At 36.9% G+C, this 23,666-nt stretch overlaps 1 protein-coding gene across 3 annotated transcripts; it reads left to right on the forward strand.

Moving 5' to 3' along the window:
* The first annotated feature begins 1,880 nt into the window (after nucleotides 1-1,880).
* On the forward strand, nucleotides 1,881-22,504 carry ANKRD7 (ankyrin repeat domain 7). 3 transcript variants are annotated; one of them, XM_032865520.1, is made up of 7 exons: nucleotides 1,881-2,227; nucleotides 4,710-4,824; nucleotides 4,982-5,155; nucleotides 6,012-6,118; nucleotides 7,017-7,154; nucleotides 9,054-9,163; nucleotides 22,307-22,502. In XM_032865520.1, the coding sequence occupies exons 1-7, from the start codon at nucleotides 1,992-1,994 to the stop codon at nucleotides 22,375-22,377; spliced, it is 951 nt and encodes a 316-aa protein (XP_032721411.1). In that variant the 5' UTR covers nucleotides 1,881-1,991; the 3' UTR covers nucleotides 22,378-22,502. The 3 variants fall into 3 exon arrangements, with proteins under 3 accessions (XP_032721411.1, XP_032721417.1, XP_032721424.1); XM_032865526.1 differs by lacking the exon at nucleotides 22,307-22,502 and adding an exon at nucleotides 10,559-10,918; XM_032865533.1 differs by lacking the exon at nucleotides 4,982-5,155 and having other exon boundaries at nucleotides 22,307-22,504.
* The last annotated feature ends 1,162 nt before the right edge of the window (nucleotides 22,505-23,666 follow it).

The following is a 23,666-nucleotide window of genomic DNA, read 5'->3' on the forward strand; positions in this document are numbered from 1 at the left end:
GGGGCTCTCCAATATTGGAGATAAAGAGGAATCAGCAAACCGAGAAGGAATGGTTAGAAAGGAAATAATCAAACCAGGGAAGTGTGATATCTTAGAAACCAAGTGTAGACAGTGTTTCAAGGAGCAAGCAATGGTCCTTGAAACCTGTGTCATATGCTACTGGATTAATATGAAAACTGAGAAATGACAATGCGGTTTCACATGATAGAGGTCATGGGCAATCATACTGAGAGCAGTGTCAATTGAGAGAGATGGGAACAAAAGAATGGTTGCTAAGACAGTATATTAAAAGTTCTTATCACAAGAAAAAAGTTTTTGTAACTTTTGTAACAGATGGTAAGTAGACTTAGTGTGGTAATCTTTTTGCTGTATATTCGATTATCAAGTCACAATGTTGTATACCTGACATTGATATCATGTTATATGTCAATTATACCTCAATAAAAAATAGGTAATGATAGGAATTGCTGTGAGAACAGAGGAAGAAAAATGATAGAGAGGAGAGAAATGAGACAATGGATGGTTACAGAGAGAGATGTAATCAGTTTGTTGGTTTGTAGGTTGGACAAATAATAGTGTGTGTTTATGTTAATAAGAATTAGTTAACAGAGAGACAAACTTTATAGACACATGAGAAAGCAAAAGATTGCTGAAACAATGTTCATGGATAGGCTATAGCAGATGGGGTCTAATCCACAAGAGAAGCATTGGCCTTTGCTAAAAACATGGATATATCAATATATATTGATATGTCAATAGGAACAGAAAGACGGTAAAATATTTTTTTGGAAAGGATAGGCTGGTGGATAGATGTCCTGGGAGCCTACAGAATTTCTTTTCCAACTAATTCTCTTTTTTCAATGGATCAAGAAACCATGTCATTAGCCAAGAATGTGTTTGGAGAGAAGATATAAAATGGTCAAGGAAAGTGTGAATGTGAGTGGATTAGGGAACTATCTGAGGATTGCTGGAAAGCATACCAATCTACTTAAGGTGAATTTTCATGAACTAAAAATGAGGACAGCATGGCTTTGTTTTTTCCTTTAGTCACAGTGGCCCAGGACAGACCATTTTAGATGGGAGTTTTATTTAACTAGGACTGAGGTTTAGGCAGAAAGTAAGAAAAAGATTGAGTGCAAACATTGAAGTTATATGCAGGGGAGTGATGATGATGATGAACCATGGAATTTAATCTGGTTAAGCAGAGAAATTCGGACACAGAGTTGAGTGGTCAAGGTCAATGAAAGCTGGTAGAATTAATGGACTGTAGATGCAATGAATTGTAAGGCTTTTTGGAATTTTCTGACATGAGAAAGCAAGCTGGAATGTGAGAGGTAGCATTCAAAAATAAATTTGAAATTGAGATTATAGAGGGATCTCAGTTATTGTTAAAGATGTGTTAGAACATGTGAATCATGTTGGGGAGTGGGTGATTACCTATACTGGAGGGCATGATCCCTGAAGAAGATCCATCCCCACCACAAGGGAGGTAATCTTCTTTTCAAGAGTTCAAGTCATTAGGTCTATCCTTGAAGGAGAAGGGGTTATTTGTAAGAAAGTAGGTAGGTTTCTACCAAAAGGCTATTGATCTACCAGTAAGATTGTGTAGCAGTCAGTCAAAGATCTTAACTGAGAATCTGGGTCTGGATGCTTCAGTACTGAATTTCTCCCCGCACAGGGGCGGGGGTGCTGCAGCGGCAGGCCCTGGGTGTTGCCAGGCAACTGAGGTGGTGTGTTGCCCCAGGCAAGTGGTTGAACCCGGTTCTTGTCTTTGATCACTTCCTGTCACTGACTCACTTCCGGTCACTGGCTAGCTTGGAATCTGGAGTGAAGACCTGCCCAGAGACACCCTCGGGCCCTTGGGGGTTGGGTGGGGAAGTGAGAGGGTGAGGGGGTGGGGAGGTAGGGAAGGGCCAGTCCCAAGGGGCAGGTGGGGCCTTTGGGAGCAGGGACACCCTGATCCAACAGAAGAACTTGTCTCCTGTGCCGCCATGAAGAAGTTTTTCACTTTCTGGAGAAGGAACGATGAGCCGGTGAGCCCCTACTCAGACCTGCCCGTAGGCCGGGCCAGGACCAGTACTCGTCACCTCACCCAGCCGGGCTACAACCTTCGAGATAAGGACTTAAAGAAACTTCACAAAGCTGCCTCAGTTGGGGATTTGGAGAAGGTGAAGAAGTACCTTCAGCTGAAGAAACATGATGTGAATATACGGGACAGAGAATACAGGTGACCAGACTGATGAAGGGCAGTGTGGAGAGGAAGCAGGCTCCCCTGGGTCGTGGAATCAGGAGCAGGACTTGTCTGGCCTACTTCATCGTTTGTCACTCCGGGTTTCCCATTGCCAGAGGGTCGCACTCCCAAATTCCAGCTTGTTATTTCTTTCTTTTTTTTTTCCCCCAGTTTGTTATTTCTTAAAGTGCTTACCTGGATATTGGAGGTTATTTTTGTCATCCTTGATTGCCTCCACTCCTCCCATTGCATTAATCTCCACCTGGTACTTCACCCTTTACCCAAACTGATGTTTTTTAATTTGATATATGTATGGTTGTAAGATTTTGAGACACGGAGACAACAAAACAATGACTTTTTAAATTTGGTTCTCCTATGGTTTATTTATTTATTTTTTCCAATTGCAGAGTATCTTTAAAAAGCCCATCACAACCACTTACTGCAAAAATAAAATTAATTTTATATATTAAAAAAAGAAGTTACATGTTTGGCATTAATAATAGAAAATATGTACTGACTATGCCTATCTTAAAATTTGGGGGGCAGTTTTCAAGTCATAGGGTATGAAAAACATCATTTTTCCTCATAATTGGATAACTGGAAGCTGTCGTTATAAAGAAGGTTTATGTCAGTTTGCCAATAGTTTTATGTCCTTCCCTCTGACAAAAACAGAGTTATCTAAATTTATCCAATTTTTATCCTACACCACTCCATTGAATTACATTACAGGGTCATGGGTAACCTTGACATGACTTCATTTAGTGGTTAATTCTGTCTTACCTGGCTGGCATCTCAGCGAAATATCTTACTTGCCCTGTCAGTAGTATTTGAAATAATGTCTTGTCTTTCAGGACGCTTGGTTTTCCTGGCACTTCTTCTGTGGGCACTTCTTTCCAGATTCCTTTGCTGATTTCTTTTCCTCTTCCTGTCTGGTAAATATTTGAGGGCTCAGAACTTGAAATGATTCTGTGTCTTAATCTTCACTTGCCTGGTGAAGAGAGATTATCTTTAAATGTTTGTATTCCAGTGCTTTCCAATATTTTATCTCTGGCCAGAACTCTCTCCTAAACTCTGGACTCATTATATAAATACACTTCAACGTGGGTATCTGATAGACTGTGGTCTGCAGGTAAATGTTAATAGCAGGCTCTTAGTTGAGTGTGGGAGCGAAGCAAAGGGAGAAGAAGCCCCAATTTCAAGCTACCAATGTGATGTTATTTGGCTTGAATCGTTTCTGAAATTTTAACAATTGGCTTGTGAGAGCCACTTGCTTTATAATCACATCCCTCTGTAGACATCTCAAACATCCCCAAACTCTGCTCCCATTTTTCCTCCTCAGACTTGCATCTCTCTTTCTAGAAATACCAAATTCTTTCAGTTGTTAGAAACCCTAGCGTCATTCTGGACTCCTCTCTTTCTTTCTTATTACCCATCTGACCTTGTTGGCTCCACCTTCGGAACATAGCTAAAATCCAACTATTTCTTGTCATCTTCACAGTTACCGTTCTAGTCAAAATTGCTATCCTATCTTAACCAAAATTGCTGCAGTGGCCTTCTAACTAGTTTTCTGTCTTTAAACATTTTCAATTTACTCTCAATACAGTAGCCAGAAAGATCCTGTAAAATGTATGTGAAGAGTCATTCCTTGCCTTAACAACTTCTACTGGCTTTCCATCGCTTTAAGGGTAAAGGCCAAGATCCTTTCAATGGCTCATTCAGACTTACATGACACGTACCCCCACTCTGTTATCTCGCTGATCTTCTGTTCTACAACTTTCCCTTTCATTCATCTCCAGCTTCCCTGGCCTCCTTAGTGTTCCACAGAAATGCCAGAAATGTACTTAGGGCCTTTGGACTTGCTGTTTCCTTTGCCTGAAGTGCTTTTCCCCCAAATATCCACACGGCTTCCTCTCTCACTCCCTTCCCAGGTTTATATAATTATCACCTTATCAGCGAGGGCTTCCTTGTCTCCCCTTCATACAACAGCAAGTTCTTTGTTTGCTGACATTTCCTATCTTCCCTGCCTAATTTTCCTCTTAGCACTTAATACTGTCTGGCATGCTTTCTATTTTAAGTTTTTTGTTTACTTCTTCCACTAGCATGTGTGATCCATAAGAGCAGGTATTTTTGTCCATTTTGTTTGTGGCTCTATCCCCATCACCTAGAACCCTGCCTGGCCATAGTAAATGCTTCCTAGGTATTTGTTGATGACTACAATGCACACATACATATGTACATATTTTTAACTCATTATAATAACTGTCCTTAACGTGAAACCAGTTAAATATTTGATCTTAAAGGCATTTGCATAGCCTTTTTAATTCAGTAGAAAGCAATTATAATTAATGTGACTTGTATATAAAGATCAATAAGTACATGAAGGAAGTATCAACAGTATGTGATCTGACACGTTCTTGAGTATCATAACTTCTCAAATTAAGACTTACCTCTAACTCTGTGTTTTGTTATATTGATATAGAACACCTTTGCACCTGGCCTGTGCTAATGGATATTCAAATATTGTATCTCTCTTAATTGAGAAACAATGCAAAATAAATGCCTGCGATAGGGAAAACCGGTCTCCATTGACTAAGGTGTGTTCATTTTTCCTTTTCAATCAGAATGCATTTGAGTTCTTCTAGTTCACTTTTGTTGGGTTTCATAGTTTAAATCATAGTAGTAAATGTTAATTTAATGTAACACATCCTGAGTAGTAAGTTGGTTACTCGTCTGTTCTTGTTGTATTGACAGGCAGTACAGTGTGCTAAGGAGGATTGTGCTACTATTCTTCTAGGCCATGGTGCAGACCCAAATCTGGTGGATTTAGATGGCAATACTGCTCTCCATTATGCTGTCTGTGGCCAAAGTATCTCTTTAGTTGAAAAATTGCTTGAATACAAAGCTAATCTTGAAGATCAAAATAAGGTAGTCTATCAAAAATTACTTTATGTTATAGAAAGCAATGGAAGAAGGTATGTATTGGCAGATCATTCATATGTTGAAACACATGTTATATGAATTGTGAATTTTCCAAAATGAAACTGGGGGAAAGGAGAAGAAAAATGAGATTATCAAACACTGATAAGGTTTTCCTTTTTAAAAAATCTTGGTCCATTTTGTTTCAAACTATAACACTGACCTCTAAAACAATACTATATTTAACAATGATAACTCTTCAGAGGCATATATCAAATGAGAAATACCTGATTTCCCTATAAGTTTATACTGGTTAAAAATCATAAGCCTATTTTTGCCTGTCTTATTCATATACTCGTGGATAATGATAATAAGGTTAAATTAGAAAAATCACTTGCTGTACTAAAAGTAATCCATCTCTCCTATTGAGAGGAGGGGTTTTTTTGGGTTTTGTTTTTGGTTTTATTAAGCTTCTTAACACTCAAGTTCACTGATTTTGTCTCTATGACAGCCCAAAATAAGTGTCAGCCTTGGAGGCCTATAGAACCTCAATAATAACAACATTATGAAATGTGAATTGACAGTTTGTGATACTTACATTAAATGCTTGATGCTCTTCACTTAAATCCCCCAGGCTGCTCTTGCCCACAATTTGGATTAGGCCTAAAGTAAAAACTTGAATTTTATATCTGAATGATGGATTTCCAGTTTATTTTCTTAGTCTCTGAAATCATTTCATTTTTTGAAATCGAAGTGTATATTCAGAGGTTTCTTATTAATGCATTTTCTCTTAAATTGAACTTAAATCTAAAAGGCATATAATATTTGTATATTTTAAATAATCATTTTGAAATAATTTTTTCAGGATGGGTATACTCCACTGTTACTTGCCATTACTGAAAATAATGCAAAAATGGTAGAGTATCTTCTGAAGAGAGGGGCAGATGTGAATGCTTCAGATAAGAATCAAAGGTATAATGAATACTAAATAAGACCATACAACTATAGCTACCTAACAAGACAATACATATGTTTGTATGTGTTTGTGTATGTGTGTGTGTATACATTTTGTGATACTGATAAAAGATCTGGCCATATAATTTGGACAAATTAGATATATACAAATTTCTGTTCATTTCATCTCACTTTCTCATTGACTATTAAAGTTAGAATAGAGTCCTTTTTAAGTTTGTTAAAACTTAACAGAGTCCCAGCGGTCTGTTTTTCTGTAAAATCAAACTGTTGGGCCAGATTGATAGGTTATTATTATTATTATTATTATTATCCTTTGTAACTTAGAATCTTACATAGAAACTCAGTCTCTAAATCCTAGATGCTGTAGTTAATTGGGGGTAGATACCCAGAGCTCCAGACATGCCTCTCCCTAGTATTTTGAGACATCTCAAAAACACTAGGGTTCCAGGGAGAAGGGATTAAAAAACCATTGAGCTAGAGCACCTGGGTGGCTCAGTTGGTTAAGTGTCTGCCTTCAGCTCAGGTCATGATTCCAGGGTCCTGGGATTCAGCCCCACATCAGGGTTCCTGCTCTCTCTTTCTCCCTCTGCCTGCCTCTCCCCCTGCTTGTGCTTTCTCTCTATATATATTACTCTCTGTCAAATGAATACATAAAATCTTAAAAACAACAACAAAAACCTTTGAGCTAGTTGCTTCCTAGAGACTTAATTTTAGACTCTGATAACAATGTGATTGGTATATCCTTTTGAGCAGATCTGCCCCCCTTTTTGCGTTCTTGCCCTCTTTCCCTGATAGTCTACTTTTGAACAATAAATTTGGAAGACTAACTTTTCAAAAAAAGCACAAGACATGTCTAAGATCCATAAATACATGTTTATGTATCTCTCTTCTCCAGAACAGCCCTTATGATTGCTCTAAGCGATGAACCAACAAATTTAGTCAGTCTTCTTCTTCAGCAAGAAGTGGACCTGTCTTGCCAAGATATTTATGGATTCACAGCTGAGGAATATGCTTCTTTTAATGGTTTTACTGTGTAAGTGATACTGTATATCTTTTAACAATTGTATGGGATTTGATCATAAGGAAAGAACCATCAGCCCCCAAAGTGAAAAGCCGATAAGGTACAAAGTGCTGCATAGGGGTAACCATATCATGAATTCTGGCCACATGGATCCAGAGATCCTTGATTTCTTCTGTTTGTAGGGTCCAGTCAGTCTAAGAACTGCAGCCTGAGTCTGCGGATTAACTCCCAGTGGCATGGAAATTTGAAGTATGTCAGCACAGTGATTTCAGCAAATAGTGGCATAGCCAATAATAAAACCTCTGGGTAGTAACATTGGGCAAAAGATGATTCATCCATGAAAGCCTTTTTGATTGTTTTTATACATGAGTAACATAAAAATTCAACTTCTGAATATTATTATTCAAAATAATATTATTTTTTGTTAGCTAACTTTAGTTTGATAAGTTTTCAGAATTCTTAAGTATATTCTCATTAACCCAAAAGTCAAAACTTTTCATGTATAAGTATGCATTTCTAACTTTAATAGTCAATGAGAAAGTGAGATGAAATGAACAGAAATTTGTATATATCTAATGAAGTTAAAGGTATTTTCCTTATATGTTCATTTTAGGGTAAAATTTTAATTACACATAGGTATTTTTCCTAGTTTGTTTTCTTGTTCTTCCAGCTCCTTTACTTACATTTTAGTAATATCTTTTAGTCATTAAGTCCATATGAACATCACAGGGGTGGGAGGAGAGAAAAAAAGAGCAAGAGAAGAGAAGTAATTTTTATATATACATTCAGATGTTTATTTTTAACGTCTAAATTGAACTTTATAAACTCAGGGATTCATAACCCACTAAATATATAAACCATAACTGAGTACAGTATTTTCTTTGCAATATTGGACATATGTACCTTGATTTACCTTAGTTTAAGCAAACTATGTTATAAAAATTTAAAGAGATAAATTATTGATACTATCTATGTTATGAAGGGATTCTTCATTTTATAAAAAGAATCTGTTTCTTTTAATTAGGGAATTTTCCTTATCATTTACAAAGTTTGGATATGGGGGCACCTGGGTGGTTCAGTTGGTTAACCAGCTGACGCTTGATTTCAGCTCAGGTCATGATCCTCGGGGTCCTGGGATCAAGTCCCTGTCAGGCTCCACACTCAGAGGAGAGTCTGCTTGAGATTCTCTCACTCTCCTTCTGTCCTTCCCCTTGTACATTAAGCCCAAGTGTTATGAATTGTGTCCCGTTCTTCCCTCTTCAAAATCACATGTTAACTCCCCAGCACTTCAGAATTTGGATGATGGTATTTGGAGAGAGGGCTTTGAAAGTGATGTTAAGGTAAAATGACTGTGCAGTAGAGTGGGTCCTAATCGAGTTTGACTGCTATTCTTGTAAGAAAAGGAGATTAGGACATAGAGACACCAACAGTGCTTGTTGCCAGAGGGACAACTTTAAGGTGGAAGAGTCAGCAAAGCACAGTCATCTGCTAGCCAAGAAGAGAGGCCGGGAGAAGATCCTCCCTTTACAGCCCTCAGAGGAAACCAGCCCTTCTGGCACCTTGATCTTGGATTTCCAGCTTCCAGAACTGTGAGAAAATGTTTGTTGTTTGAGCCCCCCAGTCTGTGGTATTTTATGATGGCAACCCTAGCAACCTAATATACCAACAATAACCTAAAGCTATTTTTTTCTACCTTGCTAGTAGTTCATTTGTGAGAGCAGGAAAAAAGTACCAGAGAATGGGAGAATGTGAAGTAAAAAACGGTATCTGTTAATGAAATTGGCTTGAAAGGAGGCTTGAGGTCAACAGCAAGTGTATGACATACTTAGGAAGGCTCTAGTTAACATCTTAAGGTTTTGATCTAATGATTATTATGAATTGATTATTTACAAATCCTGAATTTATGGATAGATATCATCAATTAATTGCCAATTATGGAAGGGAGAAGAAAGTTGAACAGATGTCTAATTCTGAAGATACAGCCTTGGGCACTACATCTGATACAGAAGAACTGAATGAAGGTAAGAAGATACAAACTAAACAAATAGTTTTAATGGTTTGCTTTTAGGAAGAGACTCAGTTTCCTCAAATAGTATTTAAATTTGAAATAGAAATTTTCTCTAATTTTGAAATGCTAAATATTTTTAAGAACTGTCCTTTGTAGTTAAAACATTTTGACATTGTGTTGACTAAAAATGTAAAGAGATACTGAATGATTAAGATAGTTTTTATCCATAGTCTATTTATAAAAAACAAAATATGACTAGTTATAATAATTACTAGTTATAAAAAACAAAATTTTTAATAAATATAAAGCTATTAGTAAATTTTTAATTTTATTCTAAAAATACTTCAGATAAGTACATTTGATAATTGTTAATACAATATATACTTAATCATTACATAAAACTTAAAATAGGTAGTAATATCTGTAAATTAAAAATACTGTGCATCTATTGTAATAAATTCTGGTGCTTATTTAAAAAAAAAAACAAACAGTTATTTAAGTCTGTAAAACAGCATTTTGTTTATTTGTTTTTTGGTGTGTATATGTTACATTTACTTTTTTTAGTTGGATGACACAAAAATTTTTACAGTTATACTCTGTGAATATACCAGCAAACACACTCCTCCACTACCCTTCAACTATAGTGAAAAAAGAAAAAAAAAATAAGACAGGGAACCTGATGGCAATAGATCATATGACTGTCACAACTATTCACTCTTCCTTCATCCCCTCAAATCTATCATTATCATACTTAGAATAGTGCTTGCTCCTATTGCTTCAAGGTGAGTGAATTTAAGAGAGAATTTACCTGAATTTTCCTTTGCAACTTAATCTTACACACTCAAGAAATTTTGTTGTTTGGACTCTTGTTTTTCATCCTTATAAGTTCCTCTCCTGCCATTTCTCTCTCCATCTTTCTTTCTCTCTCTCTCTCTAGTAATGTTCATGCAACTATAAGAAGCAAAGAACTTCTGTGATTTATACTTCAGTTCTTTAGGGAAATAAAGCAGTAGAAAGTTAAAAATACCACTCATGTATTTTGCGTATCTCCTGAGGCTAAACAATTAAAACACCTCCATTCCTTTTACCCATGGCAATATATGTTGTTTTTAATGAAATGTTTTAATGAAATGTTAATCTTTGTGTGTTTTGAAGCATACTAGAAATATCAGGTCAAGAAAATTGTCCAGACACATTGCAAAAGATGGTGAACATCAAAGGTTGTGTTTCTGTCAGATTCCAAGGGGATAATTTAATTATTCATTTTTTAAAATGACCATTAAGATACAGATATATTGATGCTAAATTATAATTGTTTTGTAGCTCAGGTATAGAATTTAAGAAATAGACTTAGGAGTGAAAATATTTGAACACAATGAAGATATTACAAATATTACTTGTTTTCTAGACATATAACCTCATTTCTACAAGTCCTTTGCTACTGCCTTGAATTAGAAAAGTCTGTTTTGAAAGAGCAATTAAATGAAATGTCACAACATTTCACTGACTACTCATTTAAAGAAAAGTTTGTTAATGGAGAACAATTTTCACCTTAGAAGATGTGAAGAGATTTCAAAAGACAAACATCTATAATCATGAGCTCTCAGTTGGAAGGATACAATTTGTGTTCAGCTTATAGTCAGCAAAAGTCTTTTTAGTCAGAATTTTGAATGGGGTATTCGTTAAGTGTAAACTTTGAAACATAGTGTGCTAGGCATACATTAGAGCATTTAAATAAAGTAAAAATATTAACATGTCAGCTATAAAATAGAGAAAAACATTATAAGTAACCCTGTGTAAATGAAAATTCTCTTTTATTTGCAAGCACTTTCACTGACAAAACCCTTTTTCTTTTGGAGAAGTACTATAGTAATACAGTTTAAGAAAATTTGGGTATTACAGAAAAGGAAAAAGGAAATAAGACTCACAGTCTCATAACCCAAACAAAACATCTGTTAAATTTCTGGCCTGTTTTTGTAACCTTTTAAAATCTGCTTAACTTTTTTTTTTTTTCCCTCAAAGGGAATTTACAATTTTGCATTTAAAAACAAAATACAGAGTACATAGTTTTCACTATGCTCTTTGCTATACCTTGAATACATTCAGGACGATCTAGTTTCAGGATGACTCCCTAGAAGACTCTTCCTTTCATTGTATCCTGGGACACTTCCTCCCCTCATAAGGGACATCAGTGAAGACTTCTCTGGCTGCCCTTCCATTCTGCTGCTTACAATGCTTTGTTATCTACTCCTCTCCCCCTTGCCTTTTGAATTGCAAGATGCATAAGAGCTTGAGCTTTTGCTTGTAGTTAAATCCTCATCACTTGCAAATTATCTGGTGATAGTAAATATTCAGTCCCCAAATACAGTCATACCTCATTTCATTGCACTTTGGAGATTTCCTTTTTTTTTTTTTTTTTTCCCACAAGTCGAAGGTTTGTGGTAACTGCGTCAGGCAAGTCTATTAGCACCATTTTTCCCACTGCATTTGCTCACTTCATGTCTCTATGTCACGTTTTGATAATTCTCACAATATTTTAAACTTTTTCATTATTATTATATGTTATGGTGATGTGATCAGTGATCTTTGATGTTACTATTATAATTGTCTTTTGATGCCGTGAACCACACCCATATCAGACAGCAAACTTGATCCATCAGTGTGTGTGTTCTGACTACTCCCAACTTGCTGTTCCTTCTGTCTCCCTCTCTCCTCGGGCCTCCTTATTCCCTGAGACCAAAAGTATTGACGTTAAGACAATTAATAACTGTATAACAGACTCTGAAGTATTCAAGTGAAAGGAAGAGTCTCAAGTCTTTCACTTTAAATCAAAAGCTAGAAATGATTATGCTTTGTGAGGAAGGCATGTTAAAAGCTGAGATAGGCTGCAAGTTAGGCCTCTTGCGCCAAATAGTTAGCCAAGTAGTGAATGCAAATGACAAGTTCTTGAAGAAAATTAAAAGTGCTTCTCCAGTGAACATATGAATGATAAAAAGCAAAACAACCTTATTGCTGATGTGGAGACAGTTTTGGTAGTCTGGATAGAAGATCACCAGGTACAGCATTCCTTTAAATCAAAGCCTAATCCAGAGCAAGGCCTTAACTCTCAGATCTAGCTAATGATAATTAATAATAATTAAGATAGTTAATGAAGTGGCTACACTAAACAACAGATTTTCAATGTAGACAGAACAGCTTTATATTGGAAGAAGATGCCATCTAGTATTTTCATAGCTAAAGAGAAGAAGTCAATGCCTGCCTTCAAAACTTCAAAAGATAGGCTGACTCTTTTATTAAGGGCTAATGCTGGTGACTTTAAAAAGAAACCATTGCTCATTTACTATTCCAAATATTGTAGGGTCTCTAAGAATAATATAATATCTACTCTGGCTGTGCATTATACATGGAACAACAAAGACTAAATGACAGCACATCTTTTTACAACATGGTTTGCTGAAAAATTTTAAGCCCACTACAGACAAAAAGATTCCTTTCAAGATGTGACTGCTCATTGACAATGCACCTGGTTTCCCAAGAGCTCCGATGGAAATGTGCAAGGAGATCAGTGCCCATGGAAATGTGCAAGGAGATCAGTGCCTATTTTCGTGCTTATACAATTCTGCAGCTCATGGCTCAAGGAGTAACTTTGACTTTCAAGTCTTATTATTTAATCAATACATTTTTGTACCATCTTGTAAGGCCAGAGCTGTCATAGATAGTGATTCGTTTAATGGATCTGAGCAAAGTAAATTGAAAACCTTCTGGAAAAGATTCACCATTTTAGATGTCATTAAGAACATCTGTGATTCATGGGAAGAGGTCAAAATATCAACATTAACAGAAGTTTGGAAGAGTTGATTCCAATCCTCGTGGATGACTTGGAGGAGAAGGGTTAAAGACTTCAGTGAAGGAAGTAACTGCAGATGTGGTAGAAATAGAAAGAGAACTTGAATAAGAAGTGGGGGCTGAAGATATAACTGAACTGCTACAATCTCATGAAGTACTTTAATGGATGAGTAGTTGCTTCTTATGGTTGAGCAAAGAAAATGGATCTTTGAGATGAAATTTACTCCTGGTGAAGATGTTATGAAGATTATTGAGATGATGACAAAGGATTTAGAATATGATGCAAACTTAGTTGATAAAGCAACAGCAGGTTTTGAGAGGACTGATTCCAATTTTGAAAGAAGTTCTACTGTGGGTAAAGTGCTATGAAACAGCATCATGTGCTACAGAGAAATCATTTGCAAAGTGGTCCATTGATGCGGCAAACTTCATTGTTGTCTTCTTTTAAGAAATTGCCATAGCCAGGGTGCCTGGGTGGCTCAGTGGGTTAAAGCCTCTGCCTTCAGCTCAGGTCATGATCCCGGGGTCTTGGGATCGAGCCCCGCATTGGGCTCTCTGCTCGGCGGGGAGCCTGCTTCCTCCTCTCTCTCTGCCTGCTTCTCTGCCTACTTGTGATCTCCATCTCTCAAATAAATAAATAAATAAATCTTAAAAAAAAAAAAAAAAGAAATTGCCATAGCCACCCCGCCCGTCAGCAACCACCGCCCTAGTCAGTCAGGAGCCATCAACATTGAGGCAAGACCCTCTACCAGCAAAAAGATTATGACTCAATGAAAGCCCAGATGATGGTTAGCATTTTTTAGCAAGAAGTGTTTAGAATATTTTCTTTATATTACAGTGAAGGAACTGAGGTTATATAGTTAAGAAGCTTGAACATTCTTCCACTTTTAATTGGCTAGGTAGGACTACTGTAGACTTACACTATTTACACTTTGACACAATGCTATTGCACACTTAATAGACTACAGTACAGTGCAAACATAACTTTTATATGCACTGGGAAACCAGAAAGTTCATCTTATTTTATTACCAAGATGAGAGTAAATAGCCCAGGAACTCAATAGGCAGAGAGCAGAGTTCAGACTGTGAGGAATTTCTGTGTTAACAAGGACACAATAAGCCACTAAAAGCAAGGTAGAAGAAGTCTCCACGGGACCTGTGCCTAGTTAAAGTTGGGATCTGCAGTGATAGGTGATGTAAATCTTGCTGGATGGTCTGAGAAAACTGTGGAAATAAAGATAACCCAAGTGAGAATAAATAGAAGCTATTCAGAGTTTGCAACAAGGGAGTCAACCATCATCACTTACATATGACAGAGCCTCAAAGGAAAGCAGGAAAGTGGGAAACCTCTATTATTTAAAAAAATGGAAGACTTCATGCTTGAAGTCTGATTGGGGTTGGTTGGCATGGAGAAGCTGGAGATTGGTTAATTAGAAGTGTTGCATCTTATGTGATTGATGTGAAGAGCATATTTGGCTTTCTCTAGTTGGTGTTGAATTGGAAGTGAAAAGAGGGAGGAGTGAAATAGTGGGAAATTGGCAGTGTTCTGAGTTTTAAGCCTTGACAAAATGTAAGTGCTTAATCAACGAGAGTTTTTATTACAATTGTAAGAAAGACATTTGCCAACTTCGTATTTCATGTATATATTTACTATTTCCATTGATGCTTTAGTAACAGAGTGGAAAAAATATAGTAGACTCAAAGTCCTACCTAGCCACTTAAAAGCGGAAGAATGTTCAAGCTTCTTAACTATAACCTCAGTTCCTTCACTCTAATATAAAGAAGACATACTAATCACTTCCTAAAATTGTTCTCATGAGGCAGATCTTTTCTCCTTTATACTACATTTATACTACTTCAGCATCCTTGGACTCATGTATCTTTGATATAAATTGTATTGATTGGCTACATGATATTCTAATTCCCTATGTGTCACTCACACATTCCCTTACTGTAAGGTATTACATTCCCCCCCCCCCCCATTTTTTTTTCCACCATTAAAGACTGAAAATATCACCTTGCTATCAATATTTTCTTCTTTGGAATTATGTCCATTAGAGATAGTTATACAACTGACATTACTAGTTTACAAAGTATTAAAGTATTTATGTTTCATAAAATGTACTACCAATATTTTTCCAAAGTCTTTCAGTGTTTTAAGATCCATTTGAATCAAAAGTTGACTGAAAAAAAGATTTGACTATTGAAAAAAGTGGAAGACCAGAAACTATATGTGACCAAAACCTCTTTCTTATTTGACCATCTCATTACATTTTATAAGAGGAGAAACCCATTAAATAGATTTATATGAAAGATTTATTTTGAATAATAAATTTTAAAATGAAAGTCCTTAAGGGGAAACCATTTTTCATGTAATTAAGCTAGGTACAGAAGTAGAGGGTTGATGATGTTAACAGTTCTTTAAAGTTGTATGAAGAGAAATTTCTTTAAATCTTGTCAGTATCACTCTATGATTGAATTCATGGAACTCATTTGGCATTAGGGATAAAGTTTCAAGCTTTTATTGAGTGAGACAGAGCCAGAAGAGTAGAGGAGGAGAGAAGTGAAATGCTTTTTTTTCTTTTCATCTGCACAGGGTACTTCCCTTTCTGCTCATAATTTCCCTTTGGGGACACACGTTGTCACACTCTGAAACCATGGCAGGGACAGGGGTTGCTGCATGTGCTCCCAGATTAAAATCCCCACTACCTTCCAGATGTGGGAGTAGAATAAGCTGCAGGAATGAAGCTTCTGCTACTAGAATAAGTAAGAGACCTATTAAAAAATAAAATTACAGGGTGCCTAGGGAAGTTTTCTGGGTGACAAGGCTTTCCCGGTGTTGCAGCCCCAGGTCGGCAGGGCCCTGGTATTGTGCAAGCCAGCTTGTCCTTAGGCCCTAGTGCCCATCTGGATGCCCCACCCCCCCGACCCCTAACCACTGACCTAACTACCGCCATATCTGGGGAAGGACGCAGCAGCTCAGGGAATTTCCCTAGACGGGAGAAGGGGGCCGGACCAGCGCCTGCGCACTGGGTCTCTGAGGCTAGACCCTGAGCGCCTGTCCAGAACCGCTGCCGCCTTGTTAGGCTTAGTTTCAAAGGGTTTTGTTAGTTTCTCTGCCTTCCCCGAAAGTGCCAGGGTATAAGCAACGGAACTTTGATGCCAGGGGTCACCACTGCAAGAACTGCTTCTGTGACCTCGCTCTCCTGGATGGGATCAGGTGGCAACGAGAAACAGGAAACTTGGAATCATTCTGGCGATCCTCTACCCACTCCCCAGAACGATGAAATAGGTTTTGTTCTTTCTTGGAAAGGAAGAGCAAGTGGCAGTCCAGGTCCTCTGCCAGCCAGAGGAGAGACTGCAGGGATCTGGGTGTGTGTAGCAATGGGCCCGAGTCCCACTAACAAAGCTCGGGAAATCCACAGGGGTGTTGCGTGGGGAACATGAGGTAAGTGCCCTATAGTCTTTAGATGGGGAGCCATAGCCTCACCTAAGAGTCATTAAAAAACAGATAATAGGGACAGTGTGAGGACTATTAGAGGCCTGTGGGGTGCGGTGGGGAAGAGGTAGACACATATTCTGGGAAAGGCCTGTGCACTTTCCCTGACTCCCCCTACGTGTGCAGCTGGACATTGTCTGCCTTCACAGTGAGGCATTTTTTCCCTTTCTAATGCTCCTCAGCAGCTGGGGCATTACAGTGCTTAAAATAATAACTTCACATAGGATCCAAGACAGCGTGTTAGTCAGTCATTCATAAATCAAAATTTTAACTTCGACAACAACAACAATCTTTTAGCTGGATCTTGATCCTTTCATTGTACGACACATAACTGACAATTGTAAAGAGGCTTAACTAAGTGTAAATAGTAATAGAAAGTATATAAACAATCATTTCCTTTTTCAGTATACACATTTTAAATGATCAAATATTAGCATATTATAGAAAAGTTTGTAATGAGAGAAAAGAACTCCCATACTATAGAAATTTCTGAAGTAAAAATACTTTTGATAAGATCAGATTTTTTTTTTAAAGATTTTATTTATTTATTTGACAGGCAGAGATTACAAGTAGGCAGAGAGGCAGGCAGAAAGAGGAAAGGAAGCAGGCTCCCTGCCGAGCGGAGAGTCCGACGCGGGGCTCGATCCAGGACACTGGGACCATGACCCGAGCCGAAGGCAGAGGCTTTAACCCACTGAGCCACCCAGGCGCCCCAAGATCAGATATTTTTAAAATAGATTTTATATTTTAGAGCACTCTTGCATTCACAACAAAATCAAGCAGAAGGTACAGAAATGTCCTGTATACCTCTGGCCCAACACATACATTGCCCCCCACACTGTCAATATAACTCAACAAAACTGTACAATGGTTCCAAGGATGAACCTACACTGATACCTCATAATCACCCCAAATCTGTAGTTTACATTTACTCTTGGTCTTGTATGTGCTATAGCTTTGGACAGCTGGATAATGATACTCATCCACATCACACTACCCTACAAAATAGGTCCATTTCTCTGAAAACCGTCTGTGTTCTCCCATTCATTCCATCCTCCCTCCAGCCCTTGATAACCTCTTTTTACTGATCCCACAATTTTGCCTTTTCCAGAATGACCTCTAGCTGGAATCCTATAGTATGTAGCCTTTTCACATTGGCTTCTTTCACTTAGCAAAGTACATTGAAGTTTCCTCCATATCTTTTCATGGCTTGATAGTGCATTTCTTTAGCACTAACCAATATTTTATTGTCTGGATATACCACAGTATCCATTCACCCACTGAAGGACATCTTGGTTGCTCCCAAGTTTTGGCAATTATGGATAAAGCTGCTATAAGTGTTCATGCACAAAATTTTTTGTGGACATAAGTTTTCAACTCCTTTATATAAATACCAAGGAGTGTGATTACCAGATGACATGGTAAGAGTATGTTTAGTTTTGTAAGAAGCTGACAAACTGTCTTCCAAAGTCACTGCACCATTTTGCCTTCTCACTGGCAATGAATGAGGATTTCTGTTTCTCCACAGCCTCACCAGCATTTGATGTTGTCAGTGTTCTGAGTATTGGCTGTTTTAGTAGGTGTGTAGATCTCTTTGTTGTTTTAATCAACATCCTTTAGGTAGGTAGGTAGGTAGGTAGGTATAAACTATATGCTTTACTAAGTAAGAAAAACCTTGGAGTGGAAAGGTGTTCCATGTTCTTGAACAAAAAGACTCATTTATCTAAAATATGTAAACTTTTATTATTTTAGCACTTTCCTATAAACCAAATCAAAATATCAAGATTTTAAAAATTAGAATTATTTGTGATGCTATTCTGGTACACTTTTATGATGATATTAAGAAAAGGTTTGAAAAAAGACATTTATAAATTTCCACTAATTATTGTTTTACTGACAGCAGAATAGACGGACAAATGACTGGGCTAGAATAGAAATTTTAGAAACACATCCAAAAATCAATGAGAAGCAGTATTTGATCATTATGAAAATTCAAATTAGTAGGGAAAAGCTGAATTATTCTTAAGTGCTGGCTCAGATCTCTGGTAGTGAATCATAGCGGGACTAGAGCACAGCTCTGTTAGCACACACTGAAGTGCTCAGGTATTGTTTCCAAAGCATTCCCTCATTTCAGTCAGAACTTTATGTGGAGCCCAGGTCATCACCCAGACCTTCATGCTCGATTCCCTTTTGAGACCTTTGTTGTTCTTGCTAAGAAATCAGGGCTGTGGCAAGTGGGACACTTAGGGTGGAAATCCGAGGATTAGTAATAGGGGCCCGCTAAAGCGATTAGATTCAAATAGTATTCTAAAAAGGTTATCAGTCTCTCTCTCTCTTTTCTTTTTTTATCTTTATCTTTTTCTTTTTTCTTTTTTTTTTTTTTTTTTTTGCTCCTAGATGGTCTCTCAAGACCTAAGTCCTTTGTAGCTGCCAGTGTCAGACTATGAAAATTCCTGTCATCCTCCTCTAGAGCAGTGGGGGACTACTTACCTTCGATTCCCACTACTCAAGTCCTAAGTTTGATATAGTAATGAAAACCACCTCCCGTGTGACTTCTGTCCATGCCTCAGTTTTATGAGAGGCTGTCATAATTTTCAAGGTTCAACAGGATCCTCTCAATTATAAAGCACCTAAGGCTCTTGGGGAAGGTTCATTCAAATCCATCCATGTATCACAATCTAAGTATAAAAAGTAGTTTCATCCTCCAAAACAATTGGGGATCAACATGGAGATTGAGCATTATTTGTGAAGATCTTCTGGTTTGGAAAGTGAGTGGGAATAGTTTATCACCTCAGTCTTGACTTGATCTATTAGCTATCTTCCAATAGTATGATTGGCCGCTGTTAACAGAGACCCTAAAGTTTCTTATATGCAACCACAAATTTGTTATCTGATGATTTATAAGATATGTAACTTTAGTTACAAGTGACATAGTAACTGATTGCAAGTTGTAAAATTACAAACCACAAGCAATAAACCACCTAATAAGTAATATTAGGATTTAAAACATTTTGTGAAAACTGCAGAATTTGGGGACCTTAGCACCTATATAAAACCCCAGACAGTGGGTTTTATTGAAGTATCCAGAATAGGACAGTAATAAAGTTAGTGAGCACATTCTGTGCACTGTCTCACAAAATATTTCTATATGTTATGTCATTAAGTCCCCACAAAACCTCTTGGGACTTAGGAAGGTCAGACAAGAGACACATCTTACAGGAGCTGAAGAGAAAGTACTTGACAGACAAAAAATAGCCATGTGTCTAAACTGGGAGAACTAATCTTTAGGACTTCAGGATCTTATCATGTGACCTCTGGTTAATTTAATGAGTTGTACTGCTCTCAACTCAGGACCACTCAGTGATAATTTTTCACTTAAATGCTAGTATAAAGTTAGTGTTGCTCAGAAGTTTGAAGGGTATAGAAGTTACATACAATTTTATACAATTTTATATGATTGAGTTAGCTTCTGTCTGTTCTATTATCAGAAATATGAGTATTGTGTAATGTGCTTGGTACATCATCTAAGTTAAAATAGTAATGTATTTGTTACATTTTCTCCTATATAATAATCACCATGTGATTATTAAATAATAATCACATGGAAATGTATTCACATGTAAATAATAATGGAAATCTAAATATTCTTTATTTCAAATATAGTTAAATTTATATCAGTTAAAACTTCTGATAGTGAATTTTCTCTTATTGATTCTGCCAAAGACATAGAAAGTAGGATTATGGAAGTTTTCATAATAAAAGAGCTATTTAAAAATCAATATTTAAATTTCGTTGTTTTTCTTAAAATTCCACAATTTATGATTATTTAAGATGTTCATTGGGAGAGTCTGAAATAATGTCTGAAGAGTAATTTATTTAGTTTCAGAAGTTTACTAAGTTACTAAATCCATAGGGTGCCTCTGTATAAATTAGAAAACAATTAAGTATTATTTACTTTTATGTAATTATAAACAAAGTGGATTTGTTATAAAATGGGTTTATTTTTATAAAAAATTGTTTCTTGTCATAAATGATAGAAATTTATTTGTAATAAAAAGCACCTGTCTATTTAACATGGGATTGTAAACAAACACAAAGCAATATGAACTTCAGTAAAAAATGTCGTTATATTTTTAATTTACTTTTGCAGATCAGTATAGAAGTTAGAAAAGCAATTCATTATTGAGAATCACAAGTTCTTTTATACATTGATACATTATCAATCTATTAACGTTTCTCTTTTGTTAAGTTGAAAAGAATGAGTTGTTCCCATTAGAACAAAATATTTTTCTCCCAATTGTTGGCTAATTGTCAAGATTTACTGTCTTAATCCTTTCGGGCTATAACAGATTACTATAGATTAGGTGGCTTAAACAAGAAACATTTATTTCCCATAATTCTGGAGGCTGTAAGTCTGAGATTAGGGTGCTAGCATGGTCTGGTTCATGGGGCCTTCTTGATTTACTTTCTGTGTCTTTGGATGGCTGAAAGAGCTGGTTAGCTAGCAATCTTTGGCCTTTTATGGGGCACTAATCCCATCCATGAGGGTTTCTGTGATTTGATTACCTCCTAAAGGCCTACCTCCAAATACCATTACATTGGAATTAGGGTCTCAGCATATCAATTTGGGGGGATATAAATATTTAGTGCATAACATTTTCTAATTTTGTTAGAACAAGACATTTTATTACCATCAGACAGATTTTTCTTTGTAGAATAAATATATAAACATCCCATCTCTGGATTTAACTCGAAGTTTTAACAGAAGTGCACAAATAGGGGTGCCTGGGTGGCTCAGTCATTAGACATCTGCCTTCGGCTTAGGTCATGATCCTGTGGTCCTGGCATTAAGCCTTGCATCTGGCTCCCTCCTCAGAGGGAAGCCTGCTTCTCCCTCTCCCACTCCCCCTGCTTGTGTTCCCTCTCTTGCTGTCTCTGTCAAATAAATAAATAAAATATTTTTTAAGTGCAAAAATATGTCACAAAAACAAAACTGCTGCAATGAGATTGAGACCTGAACTGAGATGAAGTCAGACACTTAAATTGACTGAGCCATCCACGTACCCCTAAATGGTTGATCTTAAACTCACTGAGTAGAACCTCCAAGTAGTTCAGAGCAGGTAAGTTCTTAGTGTGGGACCTTTTCATTTATTTTTTCAGGAAAGAATAGCCATATTTGCAGGACTCTATCCACAGGGTACATAAAATTGCGAGGACTAAATGAGTTTACTGTTGACTCTCTGAGAATAGAAAGTAAATACACTTGTGTCTTCTGTACTCCTCTCCCCTGGCCACTGGAAATCTTTTGCAAGGATCATTGTCTCTTACCTGGTTTCTAATATGGCAAGGTATAGTGCCTCTAGACCTTATGATGGGTTCTTCATGCTAAACTGAACAGTTGTTTACTATATTCCCTCCTTGAACTAAGAATTAGCTAAGTATGCTATCTCTTTACTGCCCCTAATGGATGAGGTCTAGAAAAATCGTGCTATTTAATTTTGTTGTTCTCCAGTTGTAATACCAGTTCTGTTCATGATGCCATTTCTGTTGATTTTATTGGGTTAGGATGATAACTATAATTAACTTGTATCAAATTTTGATAAATCACATTCTCCCTTGCATATAATGATTTGTGAAGGTGGGGAAAATTTTAATGTATCAGTTGCCCACCAAGAGTGTAATTAATACTCTGGAATATTCTCCAGTTGTGTTCCAAAGGGATAGTTTGTGGCAAAGCATTGACGAGTATTGTACTCATAATATTATTAAATATTTTCCTATTGCTGATTCAAATTCATTTTTACTTTTTAGTTATGGATGAGAGTTCTGAAGAAGACCCACTAGCAGGTAGGATTTTTACAGATTTACTACCTCTTAAATAAGGGAATGAAGAGAAGTGGAACTAAGATTTATTCAGTGTTTTACTGTGGACTAGATAAGACAGTATGTGCTTAACAGGTGTTCTCTGTATAAAAATCATAATAGCTCTGCAAAGTTACCATGCTGTCAATTTCTTCTTTTTATTAATTATAAAATTGTGATTTAGAGAATTTGATTAAATTGGCATAAGATCCCACAGTCACTATGTGCTGAATCATAATTTAACTCCAAGTTGACCAGGCTTTCAGACCAACCGCCGCCCCCCCTCCAAAGTAGCTTTGTATCCGCAGTATCAAGAGACAGGATCCAGTCAAGATCCTGGATCCTCGATCTTCAAGAAGTCAGATTTAACTGTGCTTGCTTTTTCTGAGGGAAAAAAAAAAAAAAAAAAAAAAAACAACCTAAATCAAAACAAACACAGGCAAAGGCCTAGAGTTTGTTCTAATATGTTTGATAGTTAAAATAGTAATCAGTACTTTGTTTTCACCATCAAGGGTTTGAGGACAAATCTGTTAGTGGTGGTCTCAAGACTGTAAATTATTTGATTGCCTTCTCTTTTCTCAGATTAAAACCAGCAAAGGAAAAAGATACTTAGGGTGCAATCCCAGAAATGCCAGGTGTAAGTTTCCAATAGTTCTCTCCCAGGAGAGTTACACAGATAGCACCTAATTTTCCCAGGTATAATATTTGATGACACATGCCAACTCTTGCTAACCAGAGAAGCTCACTCAAGTCTTAGTGTTTGGGTTTTTTTTTATCAGGCCTCTGTGAATACTATTTATAGATATAGATAAATAAATAAAGTAGTTCCCACATGACTAACTTTCACTAGTCTCCAACCTCCACAAGTTCAGCTGAAACAAACATGGCCCGGGACTTGAGGCACACAAAGCTCTCTTTATTAGAAAGGATATTCCAAGGGTTCAAAGGTTATCTCCTCAGAAGACAGAAGGTCAAGCCCCAGTCCTTTTTTTGGAGTGTGCTGGATTTGAGCCTTTACTGCAGAGATAAATCAGTCTATTACTCAAAGAATTATTACACATCTTGCTCGTTCTTGCCTTTGTGTCTACCAATGTGGAAAGGTTTCTCAACCATTTATGCAAAGCCTTACTATCCATAAAGACCCAGCACAAATCTGTCCATTTCCTTGAATTCTCCTCCAGCTCCCCCACATCTCTGCCCAAAGAAGCATTTGCAAACTGTGCCATCCGTTGGGCACATTTATATATTGCCTTCAAATATCACTTCATCGGTCATGTCATCTCTCAGTGAAGGGTCTCATATAGTAAAT

The sequence above is a fragment of the Lontra canadensis genome, unplaced genomic scaffold (assembly GCF_010015895.1).
Source record: "Lontra canadensis isolate GAN:19392208 unplaced genomic scaffold, GSC_riverotter_1.0 scaffold2, whole genome shotgun sequence".
NCBI lineage: Eukaryota > Metazoa > Chordata > Mammalia > Carnivora > Mustelidae > Lontra > Lontra canadensis.